This window comes from Ammospiza caudacuta, chromosome 4 (genome assembly GCF_027887145.1).
Source record: "Ammospiza caudacuta isolate bAmmCau1 chromosome 4, bAmmCau1.pri, whole genome shotgun sequence".
NCBI lineage: Eukaryota > Metazoa > Chordata > Aves > Passeriformes > Passerellidae > Ammospiza > Ammospiza caudacuta.
In genome coordinates, this window is record NC_080596.1 from 51137221 (window position 1) to 51155278 (window position 18058).

Genomic DNA, 18058 nt, shown 5'->3' on the forward strand with positions numbered 1-18058 from the left:
ATGTTCAGGCTTAAGAAACTGAGGGGGCGGGAGAGTCTTTCCTTCTTTGTCCAAATCCACGAAATTTTGAGGAAAATCCCGTGAATGGTACCATAAAATGTGCTGAGTTGAACTAAACGCTAGAGCATGCCTACAAACTTCTGCCCATGTCCAATGAAGTAGAAAACAGGCTAGCATAAATAATAGTTACAAGATTCAAAGTAGATAACTGTAAATGCCCGATTTTCAATACTAGAACAGAACTCTTCATTTCCCAGGGACTGCATGCATATTACAGAGATGGGTACAGTCAAGAGACACAAATATTGAGTATTAGGGAATGATATAATTTTTCTGGATGAAGTTGGTATCAGCAGAATCAGACAAGTTATCTGATCCCTTGCACCAAAACTCAAAGACTTGGAAAAGCCATCTTGCTAATTTAACATTTATGGATCTCACTTAGTTTGTCCTTTTCTTGTGAGTTCTTAGAATTGGGTTCTCCCACTTTTGTATGGCTTAATAATACATAAACAGCTCCTCTGTTCTTTCTGTAGTACGATCCAATATGTGGTGGTTATAAAATTCGTGCACATGTGCATCTGACATCTGTCAAAACTTGGCCTGCATGCAAGCGGAGGGGCTGCGGGCAGGCCGGCGGGAGGAAACAGTGATGCAGGACCTTAAGCATTCTCGCCCCAAGACTTATTTCAGGGTAGCTAATTTAATTGTTTGTTGTTTAGGAAGACAGAACTCCTTTATTGGTAGAGGGACTTGTTGTGAAGCATGCACAAAGGAAATAACAGGGAACAGCTGGCGAAGAGCATTTCCCCAGCTCTGTGGTGCTGCTTCTACCCTTGCTTGTTTTCCTGCTCTCCTTTCTTTGCCCTCCTCACATTTCCTTCCCTCAGCTAGTACTTAGAATACTTTTTAGATCATCTTGTCATAACATTTACAAACATTAGTACTTCACACAAGTGCTTTTCTTCATCTGTAAAGTGAGATGAGAAAGAGACAAGGTGGCCAAAGTCATTCTGCAAACCTGGGGTACAACAAGATGTAAAACATGAAATTAGGACAGAAACACCTCCAAAGTAACTCAATCTGGCCTGTAGGACACTGGTGGAAACAATTCTCAAATATTACTTACTTGGCTGCCATTTGTGTACTGTAATGGAGAGGGAGGAGGGAGTTACCCTTTTCATAGCTGTTGGTGCTGAAATCCTCCTGTAACTGGGCTGGTTTTCATTCCTAGAGCATAAGGCTACTTGTGCTTTATGAAAATCAGCCAGGAATTGTACATTTAACTGCTTGAAAACAGGCACTGTTAAATTCCTCATGCATCAGTAACCGATGCTTTGTTGTAGTATTGCTCAGGATAGGACCCTGTGGCTAGATATTATATATCCCCAAATCTTGAATCTGAGGCAGGTTCACACATAAATTACTCCTTATCCTCATCTTCTGGAGTATTTACCAGTAAAGGCTGAAGACTATGAGCTGCTCTCTTCCAAGGAGATGGTTCTCCTTAGACCAGCTGCAGTTTAGTGAGTGTAGCCCTGGGCAGCAGAGACCTCTGCCCCAAAATCAACACTGAATTATAGTACTAATGGCTGAATCCTGGCACTGCTTGGTCATGACCTTGATAAGTACCATTAAACATAGAGGGTTTAAGTGATTTTGCACATTGAAGTCCACAGATGGTAAAGTAATAATGCCTGGCTGCTCAGGAAGAAGCAAGTGTCACCTGTTTCTTACATTAGCGACCAGTGAATTCTTGTGCAAATATTGCATACCTACCATCCTGGCAGCAGGTGAATATTTGTAGGCCCTGGGGGACTAATCTAGTATTATGCTGTGAAAGACAGCAAATGCACTATTTAAAACACAATTTTTAAAACACTAGGCATATCAGTCCTTAAGATAAAGGCTATGTATCTTCCTATAGAAGTGTCAGGTGCTTCTTAGAAACATAAAATGTCCCTGAATAGAGCTTGTAACAGTTGCCTGCTGTAGGTCAGCCTATATTTTAAGATTTGGAGTAGCAAATATATTTTTAGACATTCGGAAATTTCAATCATTCCTGGGGACACCACTAATGATAAGATGGTTAAGTACTATGGACAGAAAGTTTTATCAGTCATTCTCTAACAAATGGAATTAATTTGGTTAAAAAAAAGGAAGAAAATTAATGTACTCAGAGCATTAGGGAACATTTAAGAGTCTAATAACACTATTCTTAGTTTTCCCCTATTCCTACTTTTGGAACCTCAGCTTTGATGAACATAACATACAGTATCATAAAATACATTCAAAAGACAGAGGGAGAAGCAGATTTCAGTTCTCTTACAACAAAATCTTGTGTTAATCATTACAGTAAAGACAAGCTATCTTCTTGAGAGCAGACTCAGAACTCCAAAGCACTGACTCACATGGTTAAGTTTCTCTCATCTTCCATGCTTTGACTTATCAGATTACTCAACATGAAAAGCTCAGGATCCCTAATTCCACCAATACCTGTCTTCGTGTAATCTGTTATTTTTGTAGTTCATTCCATTGGTCTTAAAATTATTTCACTTTGACATGCACCACAGTATTAAGTGTCTGAGCACTTTGACCTAATTAATCACATACGGGCTCATATCTGGAAGATAAACAAGTCATTGGGGTGTACAAGGTAGAAGAAACACAGCTTTTTGAATTGCTGATTTACAAACATTAAATCCAGGCTTAAGTGCTTTTCTCCATCACAGCAACCACAGCATTTGCATAGATTCCTACCCTATAAAAAAAACTAATTTAATACTTAAGACCAAGACTAATTTTACTTTTGGGATAACTGCTTATCTGGTTGTAACAGGAAAGCAGTACTACAGGAACAGAAGAGAAGTGTAGGTGCTTAACACAGTAGAAATATGGCACTACTGTAACTCTTAAGAACAGTGTATGGGTCCATGAAAAGGCAGATTCATTATTAGTGGTTCATCAGAATCTCAAGTTAACTATAAACATTTAATTAAACTGGTTTATTTCAGATATTTGTACAGCTGCAAAGAAATTGTATTACGAAGAAATACATCTGGAAGTCTTGGCTTCAGCATCGTAGGAGGTTATGAAGAACATACTGGGAACAAACCATTCTTTATCAAATCCATTGTTGGGGGAACACCAGCATATAATGATGGCCGAATTAGGTAATGATTAATATCTAAAAAAAGTAGCATTTATGTAAGTTCTTCTGGTTAACCTGTGGGAGTTTTAAAAAACATGTTTTCATTAAGGCAGTGGCAGGGACGGGGGAAGGACTCACTGACACAGAAGTAACTCTGGGAGATAAGGAAACAGGACACAAGTATCCTGAAGTTTAACAGATCTGCTTTCATAGCAGAATGTTTTCAGATGTCTAGCAATCTACTAGTATGTAAGTTAAAAGAAGAGTCAATTTGATCTCTGGGGTGGTACAAAGCATGCCAGCACAGACATTTCCCACATCTCCAGTTCTAAACACCCCAACCAAACACCTTCCCTGCAAACACCAATACACTTGAAGAGAGTAAATGCACAATCGTGGCACAAACTTACATCAATTAACAAGGCTTAAAAGGTACAGTTGTTCAGAACACAGATCATTCTAGTACCTAAGGAGAGCCTACAAGAAAGCTGGAAAGGGACTTTTTACAAGGGTATGCAGTGCTAGGACAAGGGCCAATGGCTTTAAACTGAAATACAGTAGTTTTAGACCAGATATTAAAAAGAAATTATTTAATGTGAGGGTGGTGAGGCACTGGAACAGGTTGCCCAGAGTTGTGGATGGCTCCTCCTGATTCAGTGACAGGCTGGCTGGGCCTTTGAGCAACCTGGTCTAGTAGAAGGTGCCCCTGGCCAGAGCAAGGATTGGAACTGGATTATCTTTGAATTCCCTTCAACTGAAGCCCTTTTATGATTCTGTGATGATGAATTACCAGAATGAGTGTCAGAAGAACTATATCATGTTTTCTATATTTGTTGAATTAAACTATATATGTTGAATTGATTATAAATTTGTAAGAAACCCAAACAAGTGAAATATTTTCACCTGCTTTATCCCCTTAGTCATGAACAGCAGTTAGCTAGAGGAGGAGCCATAATACTAATTTCTACCTCTTCCCCCAGCTTGAGGATGTGCTTTGGCATTTGAAAATATTTAAGATTTAATTGTTGTCTTGCATTTATTTTTTCAGATGCGGTGACATCCTCCTTGCTGTCAATGGCAGGAACACATCAGGAATGATGCATGCCTGCTTGGCAAGGATGCTCAAAGAACTAAAAGGAAAAATTACTCTCACAATTGTGTCCTGGCCTGGCACATTTTTATAAAACAAGTCTTCAGGGAGAGTGTGACAAGTATCTTAACATGGGGAAAACATTTTAAAAAAAGGAACACCAGTCTTTGCTTTTTTGGGGAGTAAAGTATGTATTTATAAAGAAAAGGTTTGTGAAATTTCAACCTGCATGTCAAGAAAGGCAAAGCAGTGACACCTGTCAGAAAATCACTTCAGAGTGATCCAAGCTACAGACTAAAGTCCTTCCTTCCCTGTGTTCTTAAGGGGTTTTGTTGTTTTTTTTATACATACCTATATATATATTTAATGCATTATAATAATAATAATGGAATTTAAGGAGCAGCAGCTTCTGCTCACCCACTTTATTTTGATTTACAAAAAGAAAACCTTGAATAACTAATGGAAATATTTCTTGCAATTTTTCTAGTTGCAATAATCAGGTGAAGGTTTTTATCCAACACATTAATAGCACTTTGATTATGTGTACCTTTTCATGGTCAGCATGAAGCTGGTATTTTCAAGACTTTCAAGTACTGTTTGTTAGTCTGTAAAACTGTGAATGAAATTTCTAAAATAATTAAAAATAATTGTAACTGTGTACTTGTACAGACATTATTTTCATCCAAAACCAAATTACCTCGTTTCCCTGGTTTGTTCTGATTAATTCTATTAAATCTGGAATTTTTATATAGACTATTACTTTTAAGGAAATACACTGCAGCCTGCTAATGCCATCAAGTAAGTCTTTTGAATAGCAGTAAAATTTTTGTGGGACTGCCTTATCAATCACACTTGATACTGTTCTGCATGAAGTAAATCTGAAAGTGATGATGGTCCTATATGTCTTTTAAAATAGTCCTTTGTCTTTCTCTGCAAATTACTCATGTTCCACAGCCTTGTTTTTATCTCACAAGCCTACACTGGGAAGAGGATATGTTTGTTAATCTTTATCATGTTAAGGGCAGCTGTTCCCCTAGAACAAAGACTAAAATGAACTCTCTCTTAAGCCACTGAAAGGCAGCAGGGACGATTATCCAGCTTAATTCATCCTTATGCACCCACACAAACCAGACATAATTACCACGTGTATCATCACCATGCTCAGTGTTCCATTCAACTAAGAACAATCAGCACCTTTCCCACTTTCCCTGGGTTTTATTTTTTGCTTCACGTTATTACGAGGCTTTTGAAGAGCCTGCAGTTCCTGTGTGTCCCTGTGGTAAAGGATGACCTTTCCAAATAAGTCTCCAAAAGCTATGCTAAACCCACACTGTTCCAGATGTTGGGTATATATTAAAATGAATACACACTGTTTCTAAAGTCAGTAAAAGAATGACCTTCCCGTTGGCTTATGAAAAAAGGAGACAATTTAATACAAAGAATTTAAGCCCTACTTATATTGTAAGAGCATAAGCCTCTAGATGTAAGATGTTTTCTCACTGTTGCTGTTTCTTAAAAGACAAAGTCAGTCCAAGAATCTTAACATGAAAAATTTGTTCTTTTATTTTCAAAAAAAAAACCAAAGTAACCTTTGATTTCAAACTAACAGAACAAGATTAAGAGCAAATTATTATAATTCCCAGAAAAATAACAAGATTTATAGTAATCTATTTCTGGCACTAATATATATGCAAGTAGGCAAAAAAAATCACACAAGCCTATTCCACAGGGGCAGCTTCAGTGTTTTCCTGTTCAGGAGCAGGTTCACCACTGGCTTCTTTTCCTTCTTTGCTTCTCTTGGACTTCTTGTGTTTGTGCCTTCTGTGGCTATCCCCTTCTTCACTGTCGTGACGACGTCGGCTGTTACTAAATAGAGAGAAAACATGCCTCAAACACTTGACACTTCAGGCCCTATTTCATTACAAAGTACCAAAAAAACACCTTCTGCATTCATATTTAAAAACTGGCATCTGCTCCCAACTCAGAGTTTTTGGATGTCAGTGCAGAACTGAATTTTTCCTGGAATGGAACATACATCTATCCATCCTGTACTTTTTGGGGGAAAAATAGAATTATTTTTCTCATTTGTAACCCATATTCCAATAGCAAGACTTTTAACAACATCCTGCACCTACTGGCATTCCTTAATAATTTGACCTTCTTGTTGACCCCATTTTCTGGACTTAACTTTTATTTTTAACTTAAAATGGGTCAGGTAGAACAATTTCTCTCAAGTGACTGTGAGGATTAATTTACTTACTGAGAATGACTATTGAGTTGTTCTGTTCATGCTGCTGAATGTCAGCTTCATTTCACCCCCTTCTGACTCACCATTTTTACCCTTCTTTCCCCAGTGTCCTACTTTCTGTTCACACACTGACCGTCACTCAATACGAGGTTACCCAGGGTCAGTATTGCTTCTTGTCTGTCCATGTTTCACACGGCAGACTTGTTCCAAGTAGCACATTCAAGTGTTTACAGTCTTTCCACAAAAATCCTGTTTGTTTGGGGTTATTTTAGAAGTTTACTTCTTTTTTTTTTTTTTTCCTTTTTTTTAAACTGGGCAAGTCTTTCATATCCTATTAAAAAAAGAGAAATCAAACCTTCGAGATGACTTGTGTCGAGTCTCTTCTTTCTCTCTGTGCCTCCTGTCTCTGTGTCTGTCTTCTTTCTCTCTGCTTGTCCTATGGCGGTCGTAGCCCCTCTCTGCATAGTCTCTGTATCTGTAGCGTTCTTCATCACTGATTCAGAAAGATGAGATTTTCAGGACAGTAAGACCAAGGAGTATAACAATAACAAGCTAAATCAAGAAAAAATCTTTATATTGGAAAATCTTAATATTGCTTCTGGGTGTGTCTACATGAGTTCAGCGCTTAAAGGACAATGAAGTTCTTCATGTTATACACTAGACTTATGCAGTTAATGCAGTTTTGAAAGGAAATTTTTCATTAAAAATGAAAGAAAAAAGAATACAACAGTGCCCCACTAAGTTTATACAGGAGTTATCAAGCTGTTAGCTTGAACCTGTATCTAACTGTGAAGGAAATACAATCCTACATAAACTTCAGTAATTTTTTTGGATCAGTGTTTGAAACATTCAACACTTATCAGCACACTTTTGGACTATTATACAATTTGGGTAAATTAAAATTAGATTTTGGTACAGTTATCTACTTCCTTACGCTCACTTCAAGAAAAGGAAACACTAAGCACAAAGAGTAAAGTATACTAAATGTTTGGGTTACTTTTGAAATTAATTTTTCACTAGTGCTGTCTCTACTTCTCTCTAGGATTGCCATGAAATGCTGCCCTGCCACAATGTTGGCAAAAACCCCGAAATATTACAGGTTAGACATGAATTCAAAGGCTTTACTTAAAAACATATTTTCATATTTTGACTTGATGAAAAGGACAGTTCTAAGAGTTTACTGAAATCTAAAAAAAACCAAAAAACCAAGAAAATTCCAAAGTCCATTGTTAGCCAACACAACTCAAATGGTACATTAGCATAGCTTAAAAAGGCATGATCATTTCATCATTTCTATAAGAAAATCTTACCCAGCATCATTTAAGAGTGTAACTTCAATACAAATAACCTCAGTGTAATTATTTATACATCACATGAAGTCTTCTCTAACCATAGTTTGGGAGATCCCCACCAAGTCCTAAAGAAAGGCACAATGTAACCAGTCTTTCTAAAGCACTAAAATCAGTAACAATTTAGATACTGTTGACCTAACGACAGGCAAGTGTTTCTGTCTCTGCCAACATAGACCACGAAAGAAATTACCTTCCTGAGGTCCCTGCAGCAGCAGAAGGGATCAGACAGATCACACAGGGAGAACAGCTCAAGCCTACAGAGATTTCTCGTATCCTGGAGCAGTGAGAACTGAGATCTACCCCATTTTATCTGCCATAACTTGGATCCCCTGGCTATTTCGCAAGTGAGAACATTCCATTAATGATTATTACAGCTATGCATGAAAACTCAGTGAGAAGGGGGAACACCTGAAGCAACAGCACTAGTCTTTTTATGAAAACTTGTATGATTACATCATTAAGCAAATGTCAGAAATTAGTAATTTAAGACACTGTAGAGAAACACTAGCCACTCAATAGAAAATTCTGCTTTTTTGAGGGACATGAAAAATAGTCACACACCAAAACAAGGAAAACTACAGCTACAACTACTGAACTCAAAATTATGATTTGCCACTGAGTAATACAACTTCATTGACTTTATACTGCATTTATAACCTCAGATCAGAGAGTAATCGGATCGAATTGTGAAAAGCACATTTGTGCTCAAATGGCACAAAACCTGAAGTTGGAAGGCATGAGTGGAGGTCATCAGGACCAAACGCCAGCTAAAGCAGGGCCATGAGGACCAGCTGACCAGTACCATGTCCAGACAGCTTCAGGCTATCTGCATAGATGGAGACTCCCCAGTCTCTCTGTGCAACTGCAGCTTCCTCCCATATCTCATATTGCTTCACAAAACTAATATTTCGATGATCAGTATCTAATTAAAAAGTTAAAATCTGAATGCCTACCACTAACTTCTGATAAGCTTCCCATGAGAAATAGGATTGCTACTTGTAGACTTACAGCCTGGTTTCAAAGAGATCCAAAGCCCTTAATGGTAACTCACACTCTGCATTTGTTCCATTACCCAGTTATTTTAAAACACTCTAGAAAAGGTTAAAAATATTACTGACACTCCCTTTTAAACCTTATTTTGGCAAACTACTAAAGAACCATGACAGTTTGTAAGTGTGTCTGATGAAAATAAACAACTTCTCTAAGTAAAGCAAAAACTCAGTTTGCCAAGACCAGTGCATTGGGAGCTTTCAGGAACACTCTAATGTTGCTCAATGCTTTTGACCTTTATTGCACACTGATCGTGGAGTCTTGTTCAGTTTGTTGACCACCAGGACACCAAATCCTGTAAAGCTGCAATCCAGCCAGGCAGACCCTCATCTGCTCTTCTCCATGAGATTATTAAGTTTCTAAACTTAACTATTAACTTTCTATTAAGTTTCCTGGGGACTTTAGAAACACAGTTGCTGGGGTTTTTCTGGTTTTTTGTGTTTTTTTTTTTTTTTTTAATTTTTCAAATTGCTGAGGAAGAACCACAATACAGTAACAGATCAATCAAATTCCAATGTCTACATTTTTAGTGGTAACTAATTGACTTGAAACTACCAAAATAAAAACAAAACAAAAAAAACCCCAAACAAACAAAGTCCCAACCTTTGCAGGAGGGAAACAGTCCAAAAATAATGGCATCTTCTCAAGGGGGCAGAGTGAGATGCATTGTAAAAATGCACACTTTTTTTTTGAGGATAGCAGGGTAAAAGCAGAACAGAATATAAAAACAGCTGAAAGTTCATTTTAAAACCTCATTTTGGTTATAATAGAATAAAAATAATCCTGTTTTCCGATAATTTTAAGAAATGTTGTAACAAAACCACACACTATTAATCTGGAAAATAACTGCTAAAAGCATTGAAAGCTGTAATTTCTGAGCAGTAAAATTATAAACCTGATGCTTACTACAAACTTCACCAAAATACCACTTGATCAAAGTTTAAACAAAGGCAATATAAATAAAATATATAAATCTGTGCAGTCTTTAAAATAGTTCACATTCTCTTCCTCACAGTTCCATGCATTTTATTTTCATAAGTGCACAGAATTGAAAATAAACCTTCTTAAGAAATATTATATCTGCATGTTCTTTCTTAAGCCTCTCACACCTCTTCTGTGATTCCCAAACCAACTTATCCCAGTTAAGGGCCTCCCATTTTCTTATACAGCCATGTGGCAACAGCTTTGCTACAGATGGTGGATAATTTAGTCACATAAAAAAGTCGAGGCCTGCTCTTCCCCCTCCTTTACAGATAACTCTGGCAGCAGCACAGAGATTTCTTGAGGCCTGGAAGCTATTAAGGTTCATTTCAAGCACCCTTGAATGACCAGGGCTCTTTCTGGCCTTCAATCAAGCTGTCTGAGAAACAGATGTTTACATAGGTCTTCAGCCCTCAGAAACTGACCCTGGAACGAAGCACATACCCACAGGAGAGGACATCACCACACCAGCATACATGGAAAATCCCCCAGCCTGCACCCAGTTTGGGTCTTCAGCTGACAGTCATCATGCAAAAATGTCATCTCTCAACCGCAGAAATGTTGACTCTCAGTGCTCTCCCTTTGGCTTAAAACCATTAGTAAAAACAATCTGCCTAATAGCTAACATATATATTCTGTAAAAATTTAAACTTAACAATGAACACTGAGAAAAAAGCGTCAGACATTTACCCCAAAAAGCTTAGCAGATAACAAGCAGAGGAAATTTAGAAAAATCTGGCTAACCAATAGACCTTTGTTCTATGGAGCCATAGTGAGCTCAACATTAAATGCTTTGTGCCTGAGCACATGAACCACAGAACAGTTGCAGCTTTTTTTAAAAAGCAATTAGAAAGCTGAATAAATTTATCTGACGTGATTTTCATAATCTAAATCAAATTAAAGTTCTTGACCTTGAAATAATAGTTTTAAATAAGAGAGGAGAGATTATTATCCAGCCATTTTTAACAACCATATGAATCATTTTAGCAGTATTTATTACCATTAATTAAGGTCAAATGTTGCAACACATTGCTCTTAGTACCAAACTCGCAACGAAAATTCATTTAGTACTTCTGTAGATTTTTCTGTAGATTTTTTCTAAACCTACTGATGTCAAAAAGAGATTAATATTTCAGATATTCTCAAGACTTAAATCACCTTTAACCTGTAAAGCACTATGACCAATTTGGATGTATACTGTCCTTTTTTTCCTGCTTCTGTTTTACATGTGGAAATTTAGAATTACAGTTTCCAAAAGGGCAAAGGTGAGGAAGCCACACCACCCAGCTCTTTGGAGCATGCAGCAGAACACTAAAGTTGAATGTTGAAGTACCCTGTTTAACAGAGACAAGGGCTTTGAGCGGAGTTCCAGCACGTTGAGGACACTGCACTGACCTGTTGAACGCACTTGAAGATGGACTGTGATCTCGGTCCCTCTCCCTGTCTCTGGTACGGTCCCGATCTCTGTCTCGGTCCCGGTCCCGGTCGCGATCCCGATCTCGGGATCTCTCTCTCTCACGTTCCCTATCCTTCTCTCTTCGTGCATAGTAATCCCACTGTTTGCTGGTGTCCAGAAGACTGGACCACGAGGGTGCAGAACCTGCAGGGTGTGGAAAGGTGACTAAAGAAAGAGATGTAGTTATTAGAAAGAGTAAAATCAAATATCATATGGAAACTAATGCAAGAAAATGCATTTGTCAGTTTCCTCCAATTATATTTTTTAATCTTCCCCTTTCACTTAATGCTAAGCAAACACTGCATTTTTTCCATGATTATTACAAAAGCTCTGGCACTCATTTAAAGACTTCTTATGAGGATGTACAAAGCCATACCCCAAAGACTGTCTAAACACTTTTGGGGAAAAAAAACTGTGCAAATACTTGCTCAAAGAATCTGATTCTATGTGGTCAAATGGCTTTATTTTTGGGGAACAACAAAACAGAAACAATTGGAAAACAAAAATGCCTTTGAAACTCAAGTGCTCTGAAAATATAGTTCAGAAAAAGGACACTTCCAGCCTTGTAGTTAAATGCTATTATTTTTATCTCTTGTACTTTAAAATCATTGTATTTAAAATACAATGTTAGCTATGAAGTTGTTGTTCAGTAATTTATATTCTATACTATGCTTTGTCATACTTTTCTGATTACGGATGTAAAAGGAGCTTAAGAAATAAATTCACTCTGGGGAGAAGAAATAATGCTCCCACTTGTGCTCTGTAAGATAACATTTATGAATACTCAGCACAAACACTAATACCACTAAAATGTAACAGTTTAAGAAAATCAAGCATAGTCTTAATCTAGAAGTGACATGTTAAGATGTTAAGAAGGAAGTCTTAACACTGTCTCCCAACCTTTTTTAGATAGCTAGCAATGGGGAGAAGGAATGCTTCTCCACTGCTTTTTGCCAACTTCAGTGTAATACAGAACTGCTGTATTTAATGCCCCAATTGTTCTGTCCTGCCCTCCCTCGCCAGAAGTCCCGTGAACGCACCCTGTAAAGGAAAAACAAGGGCTGAGTATTTAGCTGGAAACAGCACTCTCTAGCGGACTTACAGTACTGAGGACTTCTCCCTTTCTGCTTATCTGCCTTGCTAGCTTTCCTAACTTTCAATAAATCGTTTGTTTTGAGCTCCACTTCATCATCTATAACACGAGAACAATATTTACTTGACTTCATGGTGTCACAAAGAGATTAACAGTACAATTAACATAAATATCTACTGAACAATGCAAAGTGTGTTACTGGTGCTGTATTTAATACTATTGGGTTATAAAACCAGTGGCTTCTGCTGACAGCTAAGTTCAGACTGCCTTGCCTGTAATGTCTGGGTATGCCTGCCCCAGAAAGCTTTGGCAGAAGCTTAAGAGAGCAGTTTGCCAAGCGTCCAGAGGAGGAATACAAAAGACCTTTAGAGCAGGCAGCGTAGCACGAGAAAACCACTTCATTGTTAAAATACATTTGTAATTAAAAGTATTACAGTTCCTTTAAAAAAGCATTTATACAAGGTTTTGCCTCTAATAAAATGCTTGACACTGTTTAACTTCAGGTCTAAAAGCAAAATGAAGGGTTAACAGATAAATATGTCCTAATACAATATTATGCTGCTCATTATGCTGCCAAGACCTGAAATTCATTGAAGGAAAGCAGCCAGAAATAGCAAAAAAACCAGCTGCACTTAAAAGACTGCTAATTTCCTTGACTTGCCACTATGTCAACAACACACGTATGGTACGAGACACTGGCTGTCAGTGTATTCTGATCTAAAGTTTAAACTTAAACTTAACTTTAAATGTATACTACAAACCAATTATTAATGGTAGTACAAACTTTTACAATAAATTTTGGGATACTCCATCACATCTTGAGTAACTCTCATCAGACATAAGTGTTTCTCCCCAGTAACATGAGATAAAATTGTAATTTGACACACTACACATTTTTATATCTAGATTTTCACCAGGAATTATTCACAACACACAAGAAGCTTATTTTCTAGTATGAACTGGTATTCTGCTTTTACTACACTGAATAAAATAATTTGTCACTTCTGTTATTTCTACACGGATTATTCCAATAATTTCTACAAGAAGGAAGACACTTCAAAAACTCTGATTTAAACTCTGATTTTATTTTTAAAACAGAAGGAGAGCTTTGAATAATTACTAGTTTTGGAGACATGAGCCCAGTTTTGGAGCTACTTAAAAAACTTAAAGCTTCACAGCATAAAGCAAACTATTTAATACTTCTTGCTTGTGCCTCAAAAAATACTGACTCTTAAACTGTTTCTGTAATGCTAAATGTCTTGCAAGTTCTAAGATTTAAAAAACATTTAGAGCACAGACCAGAGATCTACTTGAGGAAAACGCAAACAAGCATATGATAGAGGGCACTTCAGTGGCTGATCAAAGGCAGCTCAAGCAAAGCCAAAGATATGATGGCGGACGTAGCACTGAATTGTAAAAGGATTTAAGTGCGAGTGGACTAAACCACATTGATGTGGTGGAAGAGCACAAAAACAAAACAGACATTCTTGAAGTTATAAGTTATTACTTTACCATGTAACCTTCCTAAAGGGTCTGCAATGGGAAACCCAACTGACAGCAAGACATCAAATACATCAAAGCATGAGCTGAGGAATGTGGATAGGCAGAAGAAGGGCTAGTACCTTAATCAAGACTGCTACTTTTTGCAATGTGTTCCATTTGCACATCTTCCCCTGCAATTTTGACAAAGCTAGGAAATGCACAGACTGTCAAAGAAGACAACAGGTTGGAGATTCACTGCTATCATCCAAAGCAACTATTAAATAAATATACCTAGTGATTGTAAATTGCAGTGAGATCTGCACCCAGCTGCGCTGTGGAGCTTCAATGTCCCCAGGTTCTGATTCACAGAGAGCACTGCTGAACACTCACCAGTGATCACACTGCACTACAGGGACTGTGACAGTATGATGCTGACTAGGAAAACATTTCTCACTAAGTGATGAGCAACAGTGATAAAATGCCACTGAGTCTCTACAGATTCAAAAATCCCTATGACACAGACAGCTTTGAGACAGATAATTGCTTTGTGCAGCAAATATGAAAGCTTTTGCTGCAACAGGGATACAAGATACACTGGAAGCACACTGGGAAGATAGCAGTGGACTGTGCTCCTTGGTCTCCATAATCATATAAAGGAAAACAATATTTTAATCCTGTTGATGAAGTTAAAATTCAATGTTGGCAAGATCAAGGTAACAGTCATCCTTTAGGACTGGTGCTGCAACAACACAAGCATGCCATCAGCTCTAAAGGTCGACATGAAACTTGGAAATATTCTTATGTCCCTGACAATATTTGACAGAATAGAAAATTCTAACAGAAGAGACACCAAAGTGAAAAACACTCTACACTGGAGACTATGTAATAGATGCCACATACATACATTAGTATGTGTTAGTAAGACTGCTTTCTTTATGATACTCTGTATGGCTTTAGTTGTACATCTCAGGTTTTACCATTTTGCTAAAACACAATTAAATTACTGCTAAAAAAGAAGTCTGTGTAAAGCCGATGTTTATGAATTCTTTTCCAAGAATTCTTGAAAACACAACAAGCTTCCAATGCATGAAAGCAAACATTTGGTAACTGATGAGGATCCTTACAATGTCAAAAGTACTGCTTGTTACTCCATGAACTGCTACAACTTCAAGAAATTGTGAACCATTACAAATGTCATTTTGTATATCCATGCTTAAAACTTCAGAACATTTGGGAAAGAGATTTGCTGAATATTTTATCTGTGCTGAACATCACAGATCCCAGAAACAGACAAAACTTCCCCTACAGTTTCTCCTCTCACCAGCTAGGGTTCAAAGGAACAAGGAGCAAGGCAACAGAATTCAGCTGAAAGAAAAGGCACCAGGCATGGGGCAGGATGGCAGATGTACTGAAGGCAGAGGCAGTGACTGTCAACATGCAAGGTCCTGCATTAGGGCGAGGGCAGTCCTCAATGTCGGTACAAACTGGCGATGAACTGATTCAAAGCAATCCTGCAGAGAAGGGCCTGGGCATACTGTTGGGCAAAAATTAAACATGAGCCAGCAGTGTGAGTTTGCAGCCCAGGAAGCCACTTGTATCCTGGCTGCATCAAAAGGAGGAGTGGCCAGTAGGTTGGTGGGAGGTGGCTTTTTGTGTGCTCTCATGAGATTCCACCTGGAGTATTGCATCCAGCTCTTGGGACCCCAGTACAACAAAGATATGTTATAGCAGGTCCAAAGGAGGGCCATGAAGAATTATCAGAGAGCTGTAACATCTCTCCTGTGTTGTTCAGGTTGCTCACCCTGGAGGAGGAAAGGCTCTAGGCACACCTTATTGTGGCTTTTCAATACTGCAAAGGGACTTACAAGAAATAAAGATGGAGAAAGACCTTTTGCCAGGGCCTGTAGTGACACGACAAGGGGCTAAGGTTTTACTCTGAGAAATGGAAAGTTTAGATTGGACATAAGAGAGACATTCTTTATGATGATGGTGGTGGGGCATGGGTTGCCCAGAGAAGTTGTGGATGCCCAACCATTAGAAAGAAGTGTTCAAGGCCAGGTTGGACAGGACTTTGAGCAAACTCATCTAGTGAAAGGTATTCTTGCCCATGGTAGGGAGGCTTGAGATAGATAATCTTTGATGATTTCTTCTAACCCAAATAATTTCATAATTCTATCTACTTTATCTTCTTATTTTCTCCTTTGGGTCAAGAAGCTAGGTAACAGCTCTAAACTCAGCGCACATTCTGTGGATGCCCATTTGGTGGCACATGATGAAGCTTTCATTTTAGTTCACTCTTGTATCACTTTTATGGAAAAAAACATGAAGTCAAATTCAGCATCAGATTTTTCCCTCCAATAACAGTAATTAAAAAAAAAAGACAAAAAAAAAAAAAAGACAGACTTTATAATAGTATAACTGAAGGTTATAGTGTCTTGGACAAATGGTTTTTCAAACAAGATGTACATCATCATGATTTCTGAATGATTGCTCTTAGTAATTAAAATTCTGATGATATGTCAACAGTACTTGTTCTCCTGTTTTAAAGTCTTGAAAAATTCTCCCTGATTTGCAGTCCATATTATGGTATATAATGCTTCAAAATCACAGTTCTGCAAAAGCAGCAGGAAAAGATATCCAGTATATAAATTAATAAGCAAAACAATAGTATTTACCAACAGTAGTTAAATTTGCAACAGCATGTATCTATTTACAATGGTCAGTAATGAGGTTTCATAATGAAATAGTGATAGGACATGTTTAGTTGTCTAGCCAAAATCCTCATAAGTGTATCAAACAATTTGGTATCACACTGGTCAAAATTTCCAAAGCCAGCAAGCTTGCTTACTTACCACTGCCATATGAAAATGCACGAACAGGACGACCATCATAGCCAGAAGAATGCCCACTGTGGAATGCATGTGCAAAACCAGTTTCAGCATGTCAAAGATACATGTTAAACCTCAGCTTTAGCAACAAAGCTACCTCCTTCAATTAACAGCTACATACATATAATACATATAATACATATATTATATACAATATATACAATCACAAGCATTACTCATCCACAGCAACTGTCAGTACAAAGTAATAAATTTACTTAAATGCACATATGATGTATTAAGTTAGGATTTTTTCTCAATTAAATCATACAAAGATTTTCTCAGAGATTTTCCATCATTCTCCTGTATCAATGTATTTTAACAGAATTTTCAACTTCAAAGGAACAGATATGTGCATATAAATGCATTTAAATATGGTATTGAAAAATTCCTAGCCTAACAGGCTAGGCCTGTTATAATTGAACACTTAGATCAGAATATAAATACAAATTTGGATTCTGTAGAACTCTGGCATTTCTTATAGTTTATGAGGGCCTAAATCTGTGCTCAAATTTTTGTGTACGTCTACAAAAAAGGATATGATAGCTGAAAAGTAAACAGATCACATAAACAAGCCTTCAGACTACTAAAGAATACTTTATTTATCATTCCCTTAGGTCTTGGCATTGATTTACTATCAAAACTGTAACTAATTTGGTATTTTGATACTGTGTCATCACTAAACTAATAAGTGGCCAAGTAACCTACTCAGAATATGCTGAGTGGTGAGACTAGTAACATTTCTGTAAAATTACTGTAAAAATCTGAAGCTGTCTCCCTTTCCCAGACATAAATCCATAAAACAATGGGCAATGCAAGAGTATTATTCATTTATTTCAGTTACAGAATACTGACAGATTGCTTAGTAAGGTTTCAAAGAGATAATCACCTGTCTATTGTGGGTATGAGGGAAGGTGGAGGACCGCCAGGTGGTGGTGGAAAACCTGTAACAATAAATTGGATAAGGAGGGGAAAAAGTAAAAATCTATCACCCATAAACACATTAAAGAACTAGGCTAAGCATACCATGGCAAACAAATCCCAGAGAGAACAATGAAAAATTGTTTCCACGTTTTATTTTGTAAGACTAAGAACTACTTTTCAGCTTGACAAAGGCAAAATACGAAACATATATTATCAGTGCTTCAAGTTAAAACTTTATCATTCTTAAAAATACGGTGATATAAAAGCATGGGCAAATTCTAACAACACTTAATAAACAAAAATCCAAACTATTTACTGCATAGCTGAGAAAAAAATATTTTAAAGA

At 37.4% G+C, this 18058-nt stretch overlaps 2 protein-coding genes across 4 annotated transcripts in view; one reads left to right on the forward strand and one right to left on the reverse strand.

Moving 5' to 3' along the window:
- LNX1 (ligand of numb-protein X 1) overlaps positions 1–5028 on the forward strand; it is a 65135-nt gene extending 60107 nt beyond the window's left edge. For both annotated transcript variants that reach the window (XM_058804410.1, XM_058804411.1), the window contains exons 9-10: positions 3015–3173; positions 4200–5028. In XM_058804410.1, coding sequence (XP_058660393.1) covers positions 3015–3173; positions 4200–4335 — 295 coding nt within the window. In that variant the 3' untranslated portion in view covers positions 4336–5028. The remainder of the gene's footprint in view (positions 1–3014; positions 3174–4199) is intronic.
- A 736-nt stretch (positions 5029–5764) lies between these two features.
- Positions 5765–18058, reverse strand: part of FIP1L1 (factor interacting with PAPOLA and CPSF1) — a 37271-nt gene continuing 24977 nt past the window's right edge. Inside the window, exons 13-17 of one of the 2 annotated variants that reach the window (XM_058804412.1) lie at positions 17678–17732; positions 16756–16811; positions 11268–11493; positions 6845–6982; positions 5765–6107 (exon numbers count right to left, since the gene is read on the reverse strand). In XM_058804412.1, the coding sequence (XP_058660395.1) occupies positions 5960–6107; positions 6845–6982; positions 11268–11493; positions 16756–16811; positions 17678–17732 (623 nt within the window). In that variant the 3' untranslated portion in view covers positions 5765–5959. The remainder of the gene's footprint in view (positions 6108–6844; positions 6983–11267; positions 11494–16755; positions 16812–17677; positions 17733–18058) is intronic. The other variant, XM_058804413.1, reaches the window with a different exon arrangement.